The 18192-nt window shown below is 44.1% G+C and overlaps 1 protein-coding gene across 1 annotated transcript in view; it reads right to left on the bottom strand.

Annotated features, from left to right (window-relative positions):
- The window catches only part of abca12 (ATP-binding cassette, sub-family A (ABC1), member 12), a 102706-nt gene that overhangs the window by 37016 nt on the left and 47498 nt on the right, over positions 1 to 18192 (bottom strand). The window contains exons 34-47 of the mRNA XM_079518737.1: positions 16553 to 16717; positions 16148 to 16337; positions 12716 to 12855; positions 11951 to 12070; positions 11605 to 11695; positions 10944 to 11123; positions 10405 to 10738; positions 8993 to 9107; positions 6722 to 7051; positions 6303 to 6372; positions 5754 to 5888; positions 5164 to 5325; positions 2484 to 2667; positions 566 to 784 (exon numbers count right to left, since the gene is read on the bottom strand). Of these exons, the coding sequence (XP_079374863.1) occupies positions 566 to 784; positions 2484 to 2667; positions 5164 to 5325; positions 5754 to 5888; positions 6303 to 6372; positions 6722 to 7051; positions 8993 to 9107; positions 10405 to 10738; positions 10944 to 11123; positions 11605 to 11695; positions 11951 to 12070; positions 12716 to 12855; positions 16148 to 16337; positions 16553 to 16717 (2435 nt within the window). The remainder of the gene's footprint in view (positions 1 to 565; positions 785 to 2483; positions 2668 to 5163; positions 5326 to 5753; positions 5889 to 6302; positions 6373 to 6721; positions 7052 to 8992; positions 9108 to 10404; positions 10739 to 10943; positions 11124 to 11604; positions 11696 to 11950; positions 12071 to 12715; positions 12856 to 16147; positions 16338 to 16552; positions 16718 to 18192) is intronic.

Here is an 18192-nt window from a genome sequence, read left to right as displayed (position 1 = left end):
TCATTCCGTCCTATTCTAATCAAAGATTATGTGTTAGACAGCCCATCGCGTTCCCGTCGCTAGTCGCGTTAGAACCTCCCGTTGTTGTCGATCGCCTCGGGAGTGTTTTGGCTACATCAAGCTACTTCAGCTACATCCGGGATAGCATCCGGTCTGTCGCTAAATGTGCTTCGCTGCTATAAATCGCTGGGTGCTCTGATTTAATGGATTAAATAACCCCGGGCATCCGGGGTGTTAAGCGCAGTACTCAAGTAAATGTACCTTGTTACTGTCCACCACTGCCTGGTACATGACCCATTTTTTGCCATAGTTTAAACTCCAAAATTACTGACAAAGGGAGTGGTTCCATAAGAACGTTTCGTAATGTCTCTAAGAAAACAGGTTGTGCCATGTGTCACCATAATAAACCAGGCCAAATGCCAAAGCAAACACTGTGCATAGCCTAACGCCAAAACAAATCCAGGCTTAGGCTGTAAGAAGGCGTATAGGCTTGTGAAAACAAGTATGTGATCTGCGGCATTTTTTTAAATTGAGAAATTGATGGATTCGAGCGAACAACACTCACTTGCGGACTTGCTCGTCCAGTTCCCTGCGCGACCAGTGGGGCGCTTTGATCTGGCCGTAGAGCATCAGGTGCTCCTTGGCAGTCATGTGGTCAAAGTGCACGTCGTACTGCATGCACACGCCCAGCTCCTTGCGCACATCGTCCAGGTTGGCCTGCATGTCTCTGCCGTACACCTCGATGGTCCCCGAGGACGGAGCGAACAGTCCCGTCAGGAGGGACCTGCATGAGGGCCACAATGCATGCATCAGTTTGGATTTGTTAATAAAAAAAAATATTAAGAACAGGATATAAATTATTATACAATTAGTACAGTGTAGTACAGTTGGAGGCCATCGATATTGTCCTTTTCTTTTTGCTGAGGTTTGCGTGATCTGCGCAAAAGGACAGTTAACCCATTTTGGGCGGGAACCCCTTTTGGTGTTTTAAACATTGTTATAATTTAGCTATTGAAAAATAGCAGATCTACAAGCTCATAGCGCGCCACCGAGTGGCGCGCTACGAGCTTGTAGGTCTGCTATTTTTGAAAAATCGTGAAAATATTTATTTCAGAAAACTGGAGGATTTAGAAGATTTAAAAAAAAAATTGAGGTCAGGCCTAAATGGGTCTAATGATAAGGGACAATATCGGTGGCACCCAACTGTACATTCCATTATTTTCTATTATGATAAACAAAAGTGAAAACAGACAAAAATAAAACTCTCAATCCCTCCCACCCATACTGCTGCAGTGACACCGCATAAAGTAGAAATATGAAATGCTGTCATGGAAAACACTTGAAATGATGATGATAGACAGTCAACCATATCAGTGGTATACTGTCCATTAGGTGCTTCTAAATTATATATAACGGACAAGGGGCAGCCAAACCTTATCAAATTGTCTCAAAAGAAGTAGGCCTGTGTACTATGCAAGTGCAGCTGTGAACTTTGTTACATTTTGTTTTCGTAACATTACAGAACAAGGAGGTACAGTACTGTGGGCAGGAGGAGGGTGTACAGGTGCAGTTGCGCATATCGACAAGCTCCTCAAGCGGAATTACAGATGTCATGTGGCAAATGATTAGTTGGGCTGGTTCATTTGATAAAGACCCGTCAGATCAATAAGTCACGCTGTACATTTGCCGTGTCGTCGGATTTGGTTAATATCTTATTGACAGCAGCTTATTCACGTAATTACAATGCAGAGAGAGTACAGTTACAGAATACACGATGTATACAAAATATCAAAACAAAAATTCAGTAGCATAGGCAATTTTAGCCTCTGCCAGCCCAGCCCAGCAAGGTGGGGGGTGTTGCCATGAGGGGAAAAACAACACCATCTAGTAATGTCACTTACGTATGCCAATAACAAATTCAATATGGCTTTCCCCAGCTAACTGCACACCCCCCTGTCTCACCATTCCACTGTTTTTATTGATTTTATCCCGTAGTCTTAAGATGTTTGCAGACTGCTGCGTATTAGGACCGGAATAACTTTCTTTGGGTACTTAGAAAAGTGCTATATAAATTTGAGATATTATTAATATTAGTATATATTAGGAAATCTCATGTCTAAAACTGTTACTTTTCAGAATTAAAAATAAATAAAACATCTACTAGCTCAAAACAGATCGGCTATTTTTGCTACTTTTGTGTGACGCTGTCGCTGTAGTATGACGAAGTAGGGCATTAATTTGCAACAAAAACAAAAGAAAAAACAATAAGGAGATAAGAGGTTTCTGCCCAACAGCAACGATAATAAGAACTAATAGTAATCTAGATTAATCAATTAACCAGACAATGGAGGAAAAAAAAGTAAAATAAATAAATAAATCACCCCCCCCCAGAAACAAAAAGGGTGTGTGTGTGTGTGTGTGTGTGTGTGTGTGTGTGTGTGTGTGTGTGTGTGTGTGTGTGTGTGTGTGTGTGTGTTCCATACATGGTGGTGGTCTTGCCGGCTCCGTTGTGGCCCAGCAGTGAGGTGACCTGACCCTCGTAGAAGGACAAGTTGAGGTTCTGGATGGCCACTCGATCACCGTACATCTTGGTCAGGCCATGGAGCACCACGCCCACTGGGAGCCCAGAGGTATCCTCGTCCTCTTGGGAGGAGAACGTGTTCTTGCCTGAGAGAGAGAGAGAGAGAGAGAGAGGAGAGAGAGAGAGAGAGAGAGAGAGAGAGAGAGAGAGAAAGAGATTTACAATTTTCAATTTAGGCATTTAGCAGACGCTCACTACCGACATCGCCTTTTGACGCCTTTTGCGTATGTACCTCGTTGCCGATGACGCCTTATCACGCCTTTTTGAATATCAATTGATTCCGGTGCTCAGCTATGTCCAGTTTCCCCATGTAACGCTCCCATTTCGATCCCATGAAAAGATCCGGTACAAACCGGAAATGAAAATTCCGCTGGCTTATGTTTGCTATGGGACAGAGCAACTTAGAACGTAAATATCTCGGAATCACTTTTTAGACCAAAAACAAACTTGGTTTGCGTCTGATGTATCTAAACGATAGTATTTCGCTTACCAAAAGTATGTTTTGGGTGGATTAAATGACAATCGCGGACCTGACTCCGGCCAACACAGCTTTCAAGTTAAGAGTACTGCTCATTGACAATGAATGCATGGCAAAGAGAACCCTCCACCAGATGGCGCCATGGCACTGGATGAGTTAATCCAGAGCGATTTACAGTAAGCAAGAGCAACACATGGTAATACATCAAACGCATAGAAATAGTCATCAAGGATTATAAGTAAGCTAAGAACCTAACATCCATCTAACAGTAGAATATCTGTACAATGAAACTATAAGGATACACTATAGAATGCTACATTATATGTCTACATTATATGCTGTCTAAATTACATAATTTTAGCCTTCGCATGCGCCTGCAAGGTCGTCGAGGCTGGGCATTGGGCAAGTGCTACGGCATGTGAGAGAGAGAGACGGGGGGGCTGTAGAGATGTGAACAGAGAACAGAGAGAGATGATAGAGTGAGAGAGACAGAAAGAGGGAGAGCAAGACGCAGCAGAAACCGAAAACAACAAAAAACAGAGGCAGGGACTAGATCAAACAGAGTTAGAAGTTCAGACAGACAGAGAGACAGACGGAGAGAGAGAGAGAGAGAGAGAGAGAGAGAGAGAGAGAAAGGCAATAGAGGAAAAAGGGTAAGAGAGCTAGAAACACTGACAGGAGCCAGAGAAGCTGACAGGCAGAGAGTGCAAGAGGGAAGGAACTCATTCTTATACTTCAAACACAAAGAAACACGCACACACACATACACACACACGCATGCATGCACGTACGCAGTCGCACACACACAACAGAGGGGAAAGGGACCGCACACCTACATTCTTAAATGGTGCCTTTATGGTGCCTTTATATATAAATGGTGCCTTTATATAGCGCCTTTATCCAAGGCGCTTTACTGTACATAGATTGTGCATTACATTCACCCATTCACACACACACATTCATACACCGATTGCGGCGGAAGCCATGCAAGGTACCAACCAGCACATCGGGAGCAATTTGGAGTTCAGTGTCTTGCCCAAGGACACTCGAACCGCCGACCCATGGATCATTGGACGACCTGCTCTACCTCATAAGCTCCATTCACACTAAACTATAAAGAATTAAGTTAGCACCTGCACTGAAGAACGATTAAGTTATGACAGTGGATCAAATCATGCACTGCGCAGTTCAGCCAGTGTCAGAGCCCACTGAAAGATGGGATATAGAACAGTCAGATACCTGGTGATGTGCGCAGCCAAACTATGGGATATATGAACAGTCAGATACCTGGTGATGTGCGCAGCCAAACTATGCAGACCTTTGGGGTAATGCGCTCAGTATGCAGTTTATGTTTTGGACAGTGATTTAATCATATTGGCATCAATGGCGTGATATTGTGTGTTTGACCACCCGGTCATTTACGACCTGATGTGGAATCTATATGTGAACTAATAACATCCATTCCAAAGCGCCCTCCTGCTAATAAAACGCAGTGTGTGGACACGGGCCCTAAATTAAAGTCCTTTTTAAAGTTTGCAGCGTCTGTATGTTCTGTCGTTGGCACTCTGCCTGTGTCTATATGTGTGTGTGTGTGTGTGTGTGTGTGTGTGTGTGTGTGTGTGTGTGTGTGTGTGTGTGTGTGTGTGTGTGTGTGTGTGTGTGTGTGTGCGCGCGTGTGCGTGTGTGTGTGTGTACATCATATGCGTGCGTGCAGGGCCGGACTTACCGTTGGACTAAGGTGGGCTGCAGCATTGCAACATTGTGAGATATTTTACTGTAAAACTGCATTAGTGCACTATGGCTACTAGTGGCTGCATTCATTCAGCGACTAGTCTGTCTGACTGCCTGCCTCTCTCTTTTGGGGGGGCTGGGTACCCCAAAATTACAGCAAAATTAAAACAAAATACCCCAATTTTCTTTTTCAAAACGCACCATGCAGCCCAGGGGGGCCCTGAAAAATTGTCATAGACATATTTATAGTTAATGTGATCATTATCGTGCTTGGTGTGAACCATGTGTAAAGATTTACACATGGTAACACATTGCGAGACACCGGCGACACGCGCCCACGTAGGAATCAGCATAGTCAGCAGTTCCGGCGTACCTTTCCCCTTGTCGTCATTGTCGAACACGGCCAGATTGTTCTTCATGATGTTGGTGAAGAGCATTCCTCTGGCCGCTGGGCTGGGCCCCGTCGAACAGCACAGCTCTCTCCAGAAGGAAGCCTTGAATGGGAAGTACCACGAGGCTGCGATGCCATACTTTCCTGATCAAATGAAAGAAAAAGAAGGCACACACACACAAACAATTTGTTTTTAGTCTATATAATCATTTTTACACTTTCAGTGTTCTATATATATATATATATATATAGAGAGAGAGAGAGAGAGAGAGAGAGAGAGAGAGAGAGAGAGAGAGAGAGAGAGTGAGAGAGAGAGGCATTTGATATATTAATCAAATGCCTTTTTAAACGACCAATCGTCAACAGTTCTGTGACCTTGTGCCTACTGAGGTCTGTTTGGTGGCAGTGCCGTTATTCTCAAACTGTGTTTCAGAGACCCTTATGGGTTCTTGGGGGTGTTCCAGGGTGTCCTCACAGGACCTTAGAGGTATGTAACGCCGAGAGTGGACCGAGCAGTAGCATACAAAACAGGGGGTCCTTGAACTTAAAAGTACTAGTTGTAGACAGTGTACCTGGGAAGACCATGCGGATGTACGCCCCGATGGTGAAATAGAGGAGCGAATCGATGAGCATCAGCCAGAGGAGCCAGCCGAACGAGGCCGTGTCTCCAGCCATGGGCGAGATGTACAAGTTACTCCACTGAATGCCTAAATACATGAGCCAGAAAAAGAAGATTTTCCATCATTTGTTAATGTCCCAACAGTCCGTCAGTCGTCTAGCATGGTGGTGGTGTGTGTGCGTCTGTATGTGTATGTGTATGTGTATGTGTATGTGTATGTGTATGTGTATGTGTATGTGTATGTGTATGTGTATGTGTATGTGTATGTGTATGTGTATGTGTATGTGTATGTGACTGTGTGACTGTGTGACTGTGTGACTGCGTGCGTGCGTGCGTGCGTGTATCTATCCATCTGTGTATGTGTATGTTCATCCATGTGTGTCTGTGTGTATCCTTATGTGTATGTGAGTGTGAACATGCATGCATGTGCGCGGGTGGTAGAGCGAGGGCGTTGTGTTGTGTGTTGTTTGATGGCGGCCAGATGGCAGCATGTGGTACGTACCCTCTCCCTGGGACTCGTAGCGGGAGACGTATTGACTGGCATAGCTGAAACAGGTGGGAGCGAACAAACCCTGTGGGGGAACCACATGCACACATTACAGCAGACCACGGCAAGAGAAACCACATGCACACATTACAGCAGACCACCACTTTGAATGTTATCAACCGATAATCACCAGTATGTTCTTATCTGGACCATGCAGTGCAGGCAATGTGGACATTTCCACATACTGCCTACCACGAGTAGGTGACTAGGAAATGCGGAAGTGAAAACTGAATTACAGTGCTTACATTGTTAAGACTGATATGAGGAGACTTAGGTGGCCGGTTAAGACTGATATGAGGGCTGATGACGGAGATTAAATCATGCAACGCCGATAACACAAATCTTATTATGCAAGATGCAACACAAGGTCTCACCAGGGCACTTTTCGCTGAGAAGCTGAGCTTGGACTCCAGCGCCATCATGACGATGAAGGGGAAGAAGCACAGCACGTACACCAGGCTGCCGCTCAGGCCGGCGATGTAGGTCTTGTCGAATAAGGAGCTGACCAGGTAGCTGATGGCCACGATGGTCAGGCCGTAGTCGCATAAGTACAGGAAGAGGACCAGGCCGTCGCTGTTGGGCAGGATGCGGCCATACTTCAGCACCAGCGTCAGGATGAAGATGGTGAACACCAGGTAGGCGGCGCATTGCAGGAACCAGGCGAAGAAGTGGCTGAGCGGGTTGACGCCCATCATCTTCATGTACTGTTGTTGTTGTTGTTTTTGTTGTTGTTGGGGAGATGGGAGAAGGGAGAGGGAAGACATTTAGCGCCAGTGGTTCTCAAACATATTCATGTCAAGGACCCCCAAATTGAAGTGTAAGGGTCCCGTGGGTCCCTTCCCTTCATATACAGTAAATATAGTGGAGTAAAAGTACAATATTAAAGTAAAAGTACAAAATAGGAAGCATGAGGTCAGTCCGTTGCTCTACCCAGGTTGGCAGAGGGTATACATTAGATAATTGACACTGGGTGAAAAAATGGGTTACAAAATCGTGGGATAAAATAAAAGAATAATAAAAAAGTACAATAATTGTATTTGAAATGTAGTGTGTAGTGAAAGTGATAAGCTACTTTAGTTAAGTACAAAACTCAAGTAAATGTACTTTGTTACACCGCTGTATTTAGCATTTACAGCGGCTGCGGATTGCGTGTGTCTTCACAACATAGTTTTGACAGAGGATTGGAGCAGAGGAATGTCTATCTGCCTGACAGATTACATTTGGCAGACCCATTTGATATATTACAACAGGGATAGGCAGAGAGTGTGAGCGAGGATTTTCTTTTAAAATGATTATGTAGTCGATTAAATCAAATCACTTCTCAGATGTTTGTGTATGCAAATTACATCCTGCGCATAATTCTGCATTTATTCAAATTCTGAACTCTTGACTGGGGACTGCCTAGTGAGTCTGGGAGATAGGTGGGGTTACAGTATAATCCTGATACTGAAAATAAAGGTTGTTATGTATATGGACAATGGTCAATCTGTTGGTGTCATAATTAAACGTAATGTTGATATGGCACACTGACTATCAAGAAACACCATGTTCCAAAGGGACATGGCGTATTTTCATAACATCTATGAAAAGGTCACGTGGAGTCACCGTTGATATTATAGGCAACAATCTTTCTTTTATTGACTGCAATCACTTCAGGTCAATGTCTAAACTGAAGCATCGCAATGTTGTGTGCAGAACATACAGTATTCAGAATTTCCAAAAGTGTGTTGTCTTGTTTGTCTTTGTGCAGGGTTGTTATTCAGCAATAGACATACAGTTGGAGGCCATCGATATTGTCCTTTTCTTTTTGCTGAGGTTTGCGTGATCTGCGCAAAAGGACAGTTAACCCATTTTGGGCGGGAACCCCTTTTGGTGTTTTAAACATTATAATTTAGCTATTGAAAAATAGCAGATCTACAAGCTCATAGCGCGCCACCGAGTGGCGCGCTACGAGCTTTGTAGGTCTGCTATTTTTGAAAAATCGTGAAAATATTTATTTCAGAAAACTGGAGGATTTAGAAGGATTTTTTTTTTTAATTTTGAGGTCAGGCCTAAATGGGTCAAATAATAAGGGACAATATCGGTGGCACCCAACTGTAGGCAACATAGATGTTGTCACAGTTTTTTCTCCCTGTCTTTAAAAACAAACCATTGTGATCGCACGAGAACACACCCAGTAGCTGGAATAACATTCATACCTATGCCATGTTATGTTTCAGCTCTTATCAGATTGTACTAATAGTCAGAAAGTGAAAACATGTCGTGTGGTCGGTTCTCTCTCTTGACTCAAATGTCTATACGAGTCATCTAGAACAGTTTCCCAAACACTGGGTCGGGACCCATTTGTGGGTCGCGGACACATTTTTATGGGTCCATTTATGTTTTGTTTCGAGCATAAAAAAACCCATAGTCAAAAAAAAAAAAACCAAGTCCCATAAAAAGCAGCATTTTTTATTCAAAAGTAATTTCTGAAGAAAACATACAGTATGTTTAAGAAGTAGTCAAAATAGCTTTGCGCCACGTTGTGAGCTTGTAGATCTGCTATTGTCACTAGTTTGGGTCCCGGGCAAACGTCCAATTACTCTTTTGGGTCACGGGCTAAAATGTTTGGGAACCAGTGATCTAGAAATGCTCATGAGTCTCACCTCGTGCAGTCTCAGCTCTCTCTCGTGGACGAGCTTCTTGACGAAGTCGGCCACAAACAGCACCCAGGCAATCATCAACATCAGGGGAAACACAAAGGAGATGGCCTCCAAGTACCTGAGGAGCAGATGTTAATAATGTCACCACACACCCACACAACCTGGACTCATTGTTGACAACATCAACCCAGCCCCCCCATCCTCCAAAATGCACCCCCAAATTGATGTGCATTTGAAACAATGTTGTGCCAAGAACCCCTGTCCCCCATTAAGACAAGACTTTTTTTAAGGCAAGAGTTTTCCGAATGTTCGAGATTGTCTAAAATGTCAGATAAAATGACGATCTACAAGCTCACAATGCGTTGTATCACAATGCATAGTGAGCTTGTAGTGAGTGTTTAAACGGTTCCTAATTTAGCTGGGGAGCCCCTGGAACCCCATCAATGACCCCTGGTCAGAGATCGCTGGGGAAAAGTCATGTCCCGAATCCCATCAAATTTAGTCCTCTTCTTCTTAGCCTAATCACAACTCAGAGCGTTGATGCATCGGAGCTGAGTGCACGGTGTTTATTATAACACAGAGTCATATTTCACCGCGATGGCATCGGGAATTGTGCTGTTGAGTAATAAATCAGGACTGCACAGTGGAGAGGATCACCATATCTCACACATGGATGGGGAGGCAGCCAGCCGCCTCTGCTGCCATGACATATCAACGCTGTCTTAAGGAGCTCTCTGGGGCACGCAACGCCACAGCCATTATGTTGAGGCGTGATTTATTAGAAACAATGTACTGTATTGATACACTGTGTAAAGTTTATGCCTAAACAATGTTGCATTGGATGTACAAACAATGTATGTATTGGATGTATTGTACACAGGGGAGGTGGGGTACATTCTGCAAGGATTAGGTAAGCCAGGGTTCCTGAGGGCACGTGTACTCTACTCTGCGTACGTATAGACCTGTGCCTGTGAATGAATATTAATGTGCACGACACTAAACCACTTCTCAACCATTCCCATGAATGAATTGTTAATCAACTCAACAGATGAATAATGAGAGTGCATGGATTATTTCATAATAGTACCTGTACCCTTGGGGAGTACATTCAAGTGTGAGAGAGCATGTGCATTTGTGAATATTTCCCCGTGTGTGTGTGTGTGTGTGTGTGTGTGTGTGTGTGTGTGTGTGTGTGTGTGTGTGTGTGTGTGTGTGTGTGTGTGTGTGTGTGTGTGTGTGTGTGTGTGTGTGTGTGTGTGTGTGTGTGCGTGCGTGCGTGCGTGCGTGCGTGCGTGCGTGCGTGCGTGCGTGCGTGCGTGCGTGGGTGCGCACGCACTCGCCTGTATGCCTTATGCTGTGTGAAGGCATGTGTCTATGCTTGTGTGCGTGTTTGCCGTGTCTACGGGCCAACTCACTCGTCTCGGATGAAGCAGGGATAGGGGAAGGGCTGCAGCTGGACGGCGGGCTCCGTGACCTTCTGTCCTGCGTGGGACTCGATGATAGCCCGCTCGATGCTCTCCTGCAGGTAGATGAAGCCGCGGTTGTAGCGCAGCGTCATCGCGGCCGAGATGTGGTTGTCCCTCACAAAGTACGGGTTGCGGACCCTGTCGGTGCGCATGAGGTTGTCCATGTGCATGCGGATGGTGTAGCGGACTCTAGGGGGCAGGGTGGAGGTGGAGGAGGAGTTGGAGGAGGATTTAGCGCCATTCTTGGATGAGCCCTCGTCTTCGGGAAGCTTGAAGATGACACCTGAAAAACACAGACCATCTCAGGGTCTTGTATCACCTCGTTTGAAGACACATGTGCAGTTATGGAAATAACTGGAAGGGCCACTGTCGATCACGGCATGCTAAACTCCTCCTACCAGCCGCCAATTTCAAATTCTATACAGACAGGACCTATCTGCTCACACCAAGAGGCTGCCCATGTTTTCAGCTTCAGAATCTATACTCACTGCCATAAAGGTCCCGGTTTTTGGCCAATTCTTGAGCAACAGTGTTGAGTTCCTCAGCGGAGTTGAAGCCACGGTAGCGGTCAAACTTAATGCAAGAGGAGATGTTGACCATCAGGTTGGACAAGGTGGTGACCTGCTTCAGAATTTCTTGGTTCTTCTCAAGCATGACCGTCATGTTTGCTGTAACCAAAAACAACAACATCAGCAACAACATTGGATCAAACCACACTGGAATATTGGTAATATTTTGGATTTTATTAGTATTTTTGTTAATCCAAATGAACACTGTAGTGTTAGTGTAGAATATTGTGTATTATTTTTTCACCAACAGTAAATGCTAAAAATTCCATACTCTTTATAAAAATATATATAGACATGGCATAAGGGGTAATTTAATTAAATATGATGATAAATGGATCTTATAAATAATATATTAATGTGATGTGCATAAATGGGGGTGTTGAGGGCACGTTCAAGCTTTTAAGGGAGAAACACATTGAAACCGCTTGAAACGATTCCTGTAAAACCTTTTGAGGCAGGCTCATTTCTTTTGATATTCAGGATATGTTACAGGCAAAGGGAGAGCACAGGATGAGAGAGTGAGCCCCGGCTACGTGCAGTTCTGAAAACCTGGGCCTTCAAAAAAATCGCACACACTCACAGTACTTGCTGAGCGTGTCCTTCATGCTGCCGACATTGATGTTCGTCTGCATCTGAATGAAATTCTCCACAAAGGAATTGCCGAGGGAATTCTAGTGGGGAGAGAAGAGGAGGTGAGACGGGGGATCGGGGAGGGGTTGGAGAAAGAGACATCGTACAATATTCAAGATTGAGCCACCGAAAAAAGAAGAAAAAATAACTTGGCGCACACCCCTGCAGAGTTTATCTCTGTCCTTTCACAAAGGAAGCGAGCTCAGCATGAATGGACGGAGATACGGAAAGCCGGACAATGAGGTAGGAAAGCCGGACAATGATGTAGACGGGCTTAAACCACTGAGTCATGGTACCTGCAGCATTGGCAACATGTCAGTGAGGAGCTTGGCTGACTTGGAGATGTAGTTGGAGGAGTCGATCCAGTCTTCAGAGTACAACTTGAGGTTGGCGAACTCCTGCAGTGTACTGTTGGACTGGAGAGAGAAAGCGGTCATGGGTCAGGAAAGGAAAGGAAACCAGGTGGCTGCACACACCAAAGTCAAAACCTCAAGGCATTATAGCGAGGATAGCCGATCTACAAGCTCACAATGTGTCTCGGTACGATGCGCCGTCAGCTTGTAGGTTGGTTATTTTTGCTATTTTTAAACATTTGTGATAAGAAATTTAAATGTTTTAAATTTTAAATTAAATTCAATTATTTCATATTTCAATGACATGCCCAAACTAGGGACACCATGTTGAAAGTAATTATTCTATGCGTGTGGCTGTGCGGCGTGCGCTGCATGCCCTGCCATTACATTGGCAACTAAAAAAAACACGGTGAAGCAGCCTTCTGCTTCTACGGGCCGACGGCATGGAACAAACTCCCACTATACCTTCGACAGGCATCCTCTGTAGACATATTTAAAGCACAGCTCAAGACCTACTTCTACACTCTTGCTTTTAGTTGAGCTTGCCTTATTCACTGCTATTATTTTAATGTTGTTTTATGCCTTTGCTTTTCTTTTTTTTTCTCTATTGCTCTGTAAAGCACTTTGAGCTGAATTTCATGTCATGAAAGGTGCTATACAATTACAAATACAGTTGTATTATTATTACTACTATTAGCTGCCCTGTACCTTCTCCATGATGGCCCTGGTGAGGGGCGTGTCGGGGCTGTACAGGATGTGGCCCATGAGCATGGGCTTGAGGAAGGCCCAGGCGATGGCGCCTCCCGTGGTGTTGACCATGTCCAGGTAGAGGCTCATACAGAACGGAGCTGCAGACAGATGAAGAGCATTAGACCAGTAGTTTTCAACCCTTTTCATGTCAAGGCCATTTTCGCCAATTGAGCCACGGACCACCATTTGATGAGATATTTTGTTGTCATTGAATAAGATGTCCTAAATTCCATACTGTATTGATGTGGTAGGCTACCATAGGAGAGATAAACGTAAATGAAAGCGTAAAATGAAACCAAATGGACCCGCATTCTACCCCTGTTGTCGGGTAGAACACCGACTGGTTGACAATTTCAATAAAGTTATTTGAAGCAGACACCGCACCGGTCTGGACGCTAGATGTGCTGGAGACAATGGACATAGAACGTATGGATTGTAGTTTTAAATTTTACATAGAGAGAAAAAAAACATGTGCAGCACAAATTACATTGCTAGATGGCGCACCTGGCTCATAAAGGGAATGGGAAAACTGATTGGTCTACAGTAGTATATTCAGGGATTCCCTAACTGTGGTGTATGTAGCTCTTGGGGTGCCTGAGCTGCCTCTAGACTAGAGGGTACGTGACATTAATAGTGTAATGGCTACTGTGCCGGTGTTATAATTAAAACATATTGGGCTCCATTTTCGTCACCGCTAAACCCCTTATCCCTAAACTTTTTTTACTATTTTGCTAAACAATAGTTGAATAGTTAAAATGGCCAGTCTACAAGCTCACAACGTGTCAATGTTGATTGGCTAGTTGAACTATTCAAAAATGTTTTTCAAAATAGTAAAAAAAGGCAAATAAGTTTAGGGATAAGGGGTTTAGCGGTGACGAAAATGGAGCCCAATTAACTCTGAACTTTGACCATTCACATACCTCAGTAGGTCAGTTCACTTATACTTTTCAAACCATATGAGAAGGTTGTATTATATCACCTCAATTATATTATATTATATCACCTCAAATTCAATCATGTGACGAACAAAACACACTCATGACTCATTCAGAGAATAAATACTACCCCTTTGCGCCATCATTTACGACCACGGTCTAGCTAAATTAGACAGGCATTTGCACCATGCACTTTAGACCATGGTGCCAGCTTGCACCATACATAAGTTAAAATAACGCCCGCCCCTTAGTGTTCACAAAAAAGTACTAAAAATATAATATAGAAACAGTTTCAACCATACAGTAAGCAGGGACAGCAGGCAACAATGACACAAGAGTACAAAGTCCACATCCATCTTCTTTGCCCTCTGCATGTTTCACTGTATCAAGACAGCAGCAGGCATCTCAGCATTAGGAATAAATATACCATAAAGACAAATAGCATCTGACATAAAAGTCAGTGTCTGCAACACTGCACTCTGCTGCCAAATAACTGCCTATGATAGATAGCAGAGAGTACAGTAGATAGCGGTTAAGACATCTCATTCTGAAACGTGAAAATGCCGTAGTTGGTCAAGGCTTTATTTTCAACCGGCACCTCCTGAGCCTAAGCTATACTGCTGCAACTCCCTATGTCACAAAGACAAGAATAAGAGTCTACCAGCCCTGCTTATTGTCCATAGAGGTCGCACTGATTTTTTAACCGACTGACATTTGCACCCATGGGGGTACATTATAGTAAAATGCACCTTTTAAAACAAAAAACCACACCTGTGTGAACTGAGTGGTGTAAGGTCTTAGCCTGTCTGACGTAATGAAATCATGTCTGACGTAATGAAATCACACCCGGGTGAACAGGGTGAACATAGCAACCATGCTCATTTTTTCTGCACAAACAAAGCCAGTTGTATGAAATCACACCCGGGTGAACAGGGTGAACATAGCAACCATGCTCATTTTTTCTGCACAACAAAGCCAGTTGTAGGAGTGGTTTACACCACTCAAAAACCACACCCGTGTGAAGTGAGGGGCGCTCTTATCATCGTACATCATCATGACGGAAAAATATCAATTTGCTCAGACACTATGACGTAAAATTCTCCATTCATCGTCAATGGGAATTTAATGTTTGTCTAGGACAACGTTTTTGGACAGACACCAAAAGCTGGATATAGGAGGGGCTATAGCGCCTTTCAAAAAACAGGCAGACATTTGAGCCTAAGGGAGGCGCTAGAGGAAAAGCCATGATAATCAGTAAGGTTGATTCTGAAATCTAAAATAAAGACAATGTCAGCACTCAGCACTCACATTCTGTCCTTCAGGCAATTCTTATTAGTGTACACTGATGAAGGAATAGAGCGGAAAAAGCGTTCTAATACCATGTTGCCTGTTTTACTTTAAAATAAAATATAAGTGCCTGAGCTACTGTAGCGGTCCGGGCACCTAGACTTTCTAATATAGCCTGACAGTGTGTCACTGGGTTCGACCCCTGATCCCGACGACCTTTGCTGCATGCCACTCCCCACCTTTCTCTTTCCCCCTTTCCTGTCAGTCTACTGTTCACTATCAATAAAGACTGAAAAAGACCAAAAAATATCTTAAAAGTGAATGTGAGTGCTTCATCATTCTTTTCATGTTTGACTTTTTGGAGGTATGCACCCGGCAAGGTTTTCATATTGCTTTGATTGAAGAGGTGCTTGCATGCCTACTTTGATCCTGAAATATGCCAGTTAGATTATGAGGTAACTTGTGTGCAAAGTTGACAATTTCAAATCCAGGCAGTAGTTTTTGAGGTTGTTTGGAGCCAAAGTATTCGACCGATCGTCATCCTTAGAGCCCTGCCACTAGCGGGGCTAAAAATACAAAGGTGTGTGCTGTGCTGTTAGATGACAGGGTGGTGCATCGACCACATAACCCCCAACGTCCTTAGTTCAATTCCGGCTGGAGACCTGTGTTTGATGGCCTTCTCCCTCCCTGCCTCAATCTCTCTCCTATCCAGTCTGGATAAAGCAAAAACGTCCTAGCCCATTAAGAACTGAGGTCGATTCTAAAAACGCCTTCTAAAGGTTTTTAAAATTAAAAGAATACATGTATAACAACAACTAATGATGTTACATGTATAACAACAACAAATGAGACACAGAGGTAGGTCCCGGACTGGAAGGTATATAGAGGGTATGCGCATGCATAAAGTGAGTGGCAAGTCAAGTGGCAAATCGAGTGGCAAATGTTTAACGTTAATTGTTTAATGCGATCAGATAGGACGTTTCTGTTTGGATGGATGGGCTGTCAAGACCAGAAAGTCGTTTTTTGCCACTCAGTAGGCGTTATATACTTCCGGGTATGATGATGATGTCACGTGCATACCCTCTATAACATCCTATAGGTTGTGCCAGGTCTAAATAATGTACAGTAAACAAAAACATCTCCTCAAGGTTGCATAGAGGGAACGTACAAGCATCATGTGGGATCTTGAATTGCTTGATCATATCCTCTCTGGCCTGGCTCTGCGGTAAGGAGGGGTCCGTCTCTGACATGGTCAGCTTGGAGATGCCAAAGACAGCCAGGATGCCCTTGCTGCACAAGGCTTTGGACAGCGTGGTGAAGGTGGCCGTGCGAGTCCTGGGTTCTGCACTTCTCGCCATCTGGGGGTTCATGCAAAGAAGAACACAGGTGAAAACAAAAGATTTCAATTAGAGATCATGCCATGTTCATGCTCAGCGCTAATAAACCGTCTCTGTGTGAAACTGTAGTACAAATACCTCAAAATCATACTTTAGTACAGTAAATAATATACTTAGCTACTCAAACAGGGTGGCGGGGGTCCTTGAAATTAAGAATTGAGAATCACTGCACTCACTCTGCTGAACTCCCTGTTGGCCAAGGGGGTGAGATCCCCAAGAGAGGAGAGGTAGCTCTCCAGACGGCCGATGGCAGGCTCTAGCTTGCTGAGCAAGTCGGTGAGGAACGAGGCCATTTGCAGCATGACTCCCACTAAGCTCTGCATGTCCTGAGACAACACCATCTGGGGACAGATCAACACCATGCACATTAGCCAGGGTTCAATTAAAACATGAACATTTTCTTAACCACTTAAGCCCCGACATTATATGAAATGAAATGAAATGATTACTATATTTACCCAGGGTATCTGGGCTAAGCTCAAGAACTTGTTTCCAGCCAGGCCCTGCTCATAGAACATTTCATCGTAGTGGTTCAATGCCTTGTTCAAGGGCACTTCAGCGGTGGTAATTTGAACGTGTCGGACCGCTGATTCGAACTGGCGACCTTCCGGTATCAAGACCGCTCCGCAATCCGTTCGGCCACCGCTGCCACTAAATACTGACTGACAATACTGATACTAACTGACGTTACCAAAATGATGCTGCTCATTTTGTCCATCTCTTTTTCTTTTCTTTACTTTCCCATTTCCCAATCAAGAGCTAAAAATCAGTCGCTTTAAAAATCATCCGCCTGTTTGTTGTGGGTGACCGCTGACCAAACAAAAGGCAGTTGATGGCAGTGTGCTGTAGAAAGGTCCCGAGCCCAGCTGGTTCCGCCGGTCCTATTGTTACTATCGACAGTCTTTCCTGACATTTTCATTCGCTTCAATTGTTTTTCTTTACTTTCAACCTTGCTTAACGATGGTACTCAATCAATACGGAAATAAATAAATAAAATAAAACCACATGACCTCAAGCAGACACACAATGCAGAAAGCTACATAATAAATGCCACAGAACAAGGCAAACATACAGGGACTCGAGACAAAACGAAAGCGGTGCAAAAAAATGCCTAAAGCAGCAAAAGTCAACCGGAATACTAAACGAACAATGGCTGTAAACATTTGTGCTGCTCTGTGGCTAATAGTGCCTCGTAACATCCTGTACCGCATTCAGCAATGAAATATTACACCTTAATTCTGCATTTATGGTGCTCAGCACTTCTTTTTCTGCTATTGGGTCATGTGTTAGGTCTCATGAAAGCTAGCCGGGTTGTGTGAGCACTCAGTCAGTGCAAAGCCACAGCGAGAGGTGAATATACAGTATGGAGGTATTGTTTGTTGGTTTTTAGAAAACTCTATTATACTCTTGAACTACACTGATATTCTTCCAACGAAAGTGACTGCCTCTGATAAACCGCATCCTTTTTCTTTCCTTCTGACAAAACAATACTTTCGTTATCTAAGCCAGCGGTTCTCCAAGACAAATGTAATGCGCGAGACCCAGTTAAAAAGGTTGTTTTACACACCTACATCAAAGGACAGGTGCGTAGGAGCAGGCAGTCAATGCATGAGACATTCATCAGAGACACCTGATGAAGGTTAGAGTGACCGAAACGTTGTATTTACATTAAATACGAGGGGGGGGGGACTCGAATTTGTGACGCTCAGTAACGTCAGGGCTCCACCGGACGCGTTGTGTCTCCGTTGCGTGCGTCAAAAAAAGCACTGGTTCAATTTTAATGCACGCGTCGCGTCTCCGTCAACGCAACGCAACG

This window comes from Electrona antarctica (genome assembly GCF_951216825.1).
Source record: "Electrona antarctica genome assembly, chromosome: 13".
NCBI lineage: Eukaryota > Metazoa > Chordata > Actinopteri > Myctophiformes > Myctophidae > Electrona > Electrona antarctica.
The sequence above is the reverse complement of the archived record's forward strand: the minus strand, read 5'-3'. Positions and strand labels throughout refer to the sequence as shown.